Here is a 3,696-nt window from a genome sequence, read left to right on the forward strand (position 1 = left end):
GAAGCTCCAGCACCACACATGGCGTGAAATCGCTCCTTATCCACCTGCCCTGGCCGTCCCCTGACACTTCTGCGTCCCCTTGAGGACAGCAGAGCACATGTGGGATTGCACACACCATCTCTGTGCGCAGGGAAGCAAAGGGCAGAAAAAGCACAAGCTAAATAGCGGTGAACAGCTGACAGCTGTCGTACACGGCTACCGGCAGACAAATGTACATACAACAGCCCACAGCACCTGGGAAGAAGTGCATTTCAGAAATTTCTCTGCCACTACGTGCTTATGAGGCTGTAACTCATCGGAAAATTTGGGGCTGGGGAAAGGAATCACAATGACAGAGCTGGAGTCATAAGCTTTCAGACAGATCCCAGCACCGTAACAGCCCAAAAAATGAGAAGCAGCATTGTAAGCAGTAAGGGCTGGAACCTGTGAGCAGAATGGATTGAGCCTGTTGGCAACATCCTTTCACTTCTAAGTGAGAAAGAACAGCAGTAGAGAGTGACAGGGGAGGTTGGGCATGAAGGGAGAGTTGAATGTAGTTTCTAGGATGCCATTCCAAGCAGGAATCCTCCAGCAAACCCACCAGTCAGGATAACATTCTTCTTCAGAAATATGATCACCTAAGCAGGGGAGAGAAGAGCCAACACTGTTCAAAAAACACAGGTCACTCACCTAAACCTCCCGTATGAAGACACCTCTCAGGCTGTTCTCAAAGGTGAGTGATGTTTGCAGAGCCCTGGTCCTGCTGGCCACACTACTCCTGGTAGAAGCCAGGATGCCCTTGGCCTTCGTGGCCACCTGGGCATGCTCGTGGCTCATGTCCAGCCGGCTGTCCACCAACACCCCCAGATCCTTTCCCATCAGGCAGCTCTCCAGTCTCTCTTCCCCAAGCCTCTAGCGCTGACGGGGGTTGTTGTGACCCAGCACTTGGCCTTGTTGAACCTCATACAAGTGATCTCAGCCCATCGATCCAACCTCTCCAGATCCCTCTGTAGAGCCTTCCCACGCTCCAGCAGATCAACGCTTCCCCCAAACTCGCTGTCATCTGACAACTTACTGCGGGTGCACTTGACCCCCTTGTCCAGGTCATTGACAAAGATATTAAACACCTCTGACCCAGACACTGAGCCCTGAAAAACATCACCTGTGACCAGTCGCCAACTGGATTTGGCTCCATTCAGCACCACTCTTTGGGCCCAGCCATCCAGCCAGTTTTTCACCCAGTCCTTCCAGCTAAGCACTGCTCCGGGAGAGTCGTCTTACCTCATCCACTCTGCTTTTCACTTCTGGAGCCATCTTGTTACCGCTGCTGTGAAATTTCAGCTGCTGCTTGGCTTTATTCACATCCCGTTCCACGAGCTTCCAGTCTATTTTGATGTATCCCGTGTGGTTGGCAATCTAGAGTTTTGGAGGGCGGAAAGAAAGTTCCTGGAGTAAAGCTCTGACGACCGTGGCTAAACTGAACCCCTTGGCCACCCACCTTCCCTCACCTGGTCCTGTGGGCTGAGAGGACGAGCACACTGGTTTAAAAACTGAACAAAGGACCGTGCCTTTAGCTGTATTAATCATCCTGCAACATGTCTCCCACAGTAATCCCCGAAGAGCAGGGCAGGCATTGCAGCTTAGCCTGTTTCAGCCTCTAACGTAAAGCTGGCATCGCCTTCCCCCCTTACAAGTGCCACATGGGACTCTCTGAAGCTCTCCTGCTGCTGTGGGTGGTCACAGCTATTAATAGCCTGCTCTTCTCTAAATATTTTATCCAGACAGGATGACTCAGCAGTGGAACCCGCCCTGTTCAGAGCAAGCTTTCTGGCCAGAAAGAAGCCAGAAGAGCAGGGAGAACAAGTCACACGTGAGACGGCGCCTGAGAAGCAAACAAATAAAACTGAGCGGGGCAGGAGAGCCGCCTTGAAATCCTGCAGAATGTACGAGCTGATCTCCACATCCGATCGGCTCCCCTCGGTGCTGGGATTCTTGGAAACCAGGAGAAACGGCTGAGGATAGAGAGAGATGTCTCCATTTCTCCTCTTACTCAACGTTTTACGGAGAACCCCACCTGTGCTGGCCTGACTCCTCCAGTAGCCAGGATGACAGGAAGCTTAGCAGAGACCTCTTGACCTGCAGGGCCGTTCCTCCGGGGACATCACCTCCCCAGACACAGGACTAAGTCCAGCAGGCAGTTCTGCAGCAGCAGGGTTTGCCACAGCTGAACACTATCTCCTGCTTCACTGCAGGAAGAGCCCCCACATGCCTTTGGCCTGAGCTTTGTCAGCAGATCCTAAGCAGATAACGCCTTTCGGAAATCCTCAAGTTTACACACACTGATCCTGCTTTGCTGCTGTATCCATGCAACGTGTGCCCCTGACACCCACGGCCACGCAGAGCACCCGGCAGAGCGGGGAACGAGCCCTACGTGTCCCAACAGGTATCACTAGGCAGCCCTTCATCCCCCACCAGCAGAGTTTTTGGAAGGCCCAGCTGCTGTTCATACACACCTGAAGCAGGAAAAAGCCACCTCCCACTGCTGTTGCTGCCAGCTTTCCCACTTTCTGGAAGATGAAGCCAGTACACCTACAAATCAACCAGGATCCAGTCAGGAGAATTCGATACCAAACACATGCTCCTCAGCAAGCTTCCCACGGGCAAGGCTGCCTTTGACAGAAATTACTCCAGACAGCCTGAGAAATGGCAGAAGAAACCCCTGTGCAACCAGAGAGAAAGTATTTGTGTCCAGCCAAAAGTGATGTTTTACATCTTTTTAATTCTCACCACCACGTTTCAGCCTTTTGCCGTTTTGATTCTCATCTCCTCAACGTTAAGTTTCTCCCAAAAGAGTCATCAGAAACATACAATTTCACCAAAACCAACATGTGATTTTAGCTTTTTTTTTATTGAATTATCTCTAAAGGGAAATTAGGCAGCACATCTGCTGTTCCATCACGATAGAGTGCAGGAAGCAGACGGCAAGGCAAGCTTCTTTGCTGCCCAAACAACTGCTTACTTTCCTTTTTCATTTCTCAGAACAGAAAAATGCTGAAGCAAGCAAACAGCCATGGCCTAAAGCTATCTGGGCCTCCAAACTGCGTTACGCGCTCTCAGCGTGAAAGCCAACACTGTGGCCACAAAAACTCAAGCAAGCGCCGTGCCATTGCTCAGTCACGCAGCAAAGGGCTGGTGTGTTGTGTCACTCAAAACAAGCCTTTAGTTTGATCACAGCTTCCTCGCAAACCACAGCAGCAACTCGCTCTCACTCATTTCTGAACACGTACACTTAGGGAAGACACAAGAGAGGTGGCCAGCTCACGTTTTTATCAGAAAATTACGATCTGTCACACACTTTCAGAGGGTTATTCCTGAGCCAGACCAAGAAGACAGGCATGGCAAGAAGCAAAACCGTGCGATTTTCAACTTGATGCTGCTGTGGGAATGAAGCTGCTACATGCAACACGAAACCGCAGGAATCTTGCCCACAAGGTACAATAAGCGACCTCCACAGGAGGATTTTGTGCAGGTGCCTGAAGCACATCCACGCCCAGGGCAGAAGGCATCCTTGTTGCAAGAGGCTCACATTTGCCCGCCCTAAATTCAACACTACCACTTTATGCCAGAAGTCGAAGGGAATTAGCAAAAATTAAAAGCCTGCTGCCACTGCCTTCCCTAAGAGATAGTCTCAGTTCTTCATCTCCACATCAGAGACAG

At 50.9% G+C, this 3,696-nt stretch overlaps 1 protein-coding gene across 1 annotated transcript in view; it reads right to left on the minus strand.

Annotated features, from left to right (window-relative positions):
* Positions 1-430: 430 nt before the first annotated feature.
* FUNDC2 (FUN14 domain containing 2) overlaps positions 431-3,696 on the minus strand; it is a gene marked incomplete at its 5' end in the record, with an annotated part of 3,587 nt that continues 321 nt past the window's right edge. Inside the window, 3 exons of the mRNA XM_009875979.1 lie at positions 431-617; positions 1,261-1,395; positions 2,493-2,568. Coding sequence (XP_009874281.1) covers positions 540-617; positions 1,261-1,395; positions 2,493-2,568 — 289 coding nt within the window. The remainder of the gene's footprint in view (positions 618-1,260; positions 1,396-2,492; positions 2,569-3,696) is intronic.

This window comes from Apaloderma vittatum, unplaced genomic scaffold, assembly GCF_000703405.1.
Source record: "Apaloderma vittatum isolate BGI_N311 unplaced genomic scaffold, ASM70340v1 scaffold28440, whole genome shotgun sequence".
In the NCBI taxonomy this organism is placed as follows: domain Eukaryota; kingdom Metazoa; phylum Chordata; class Aves; order Trogoniformes; family Trogonidae; genus Apaloderma; species Apaloderma vittatum.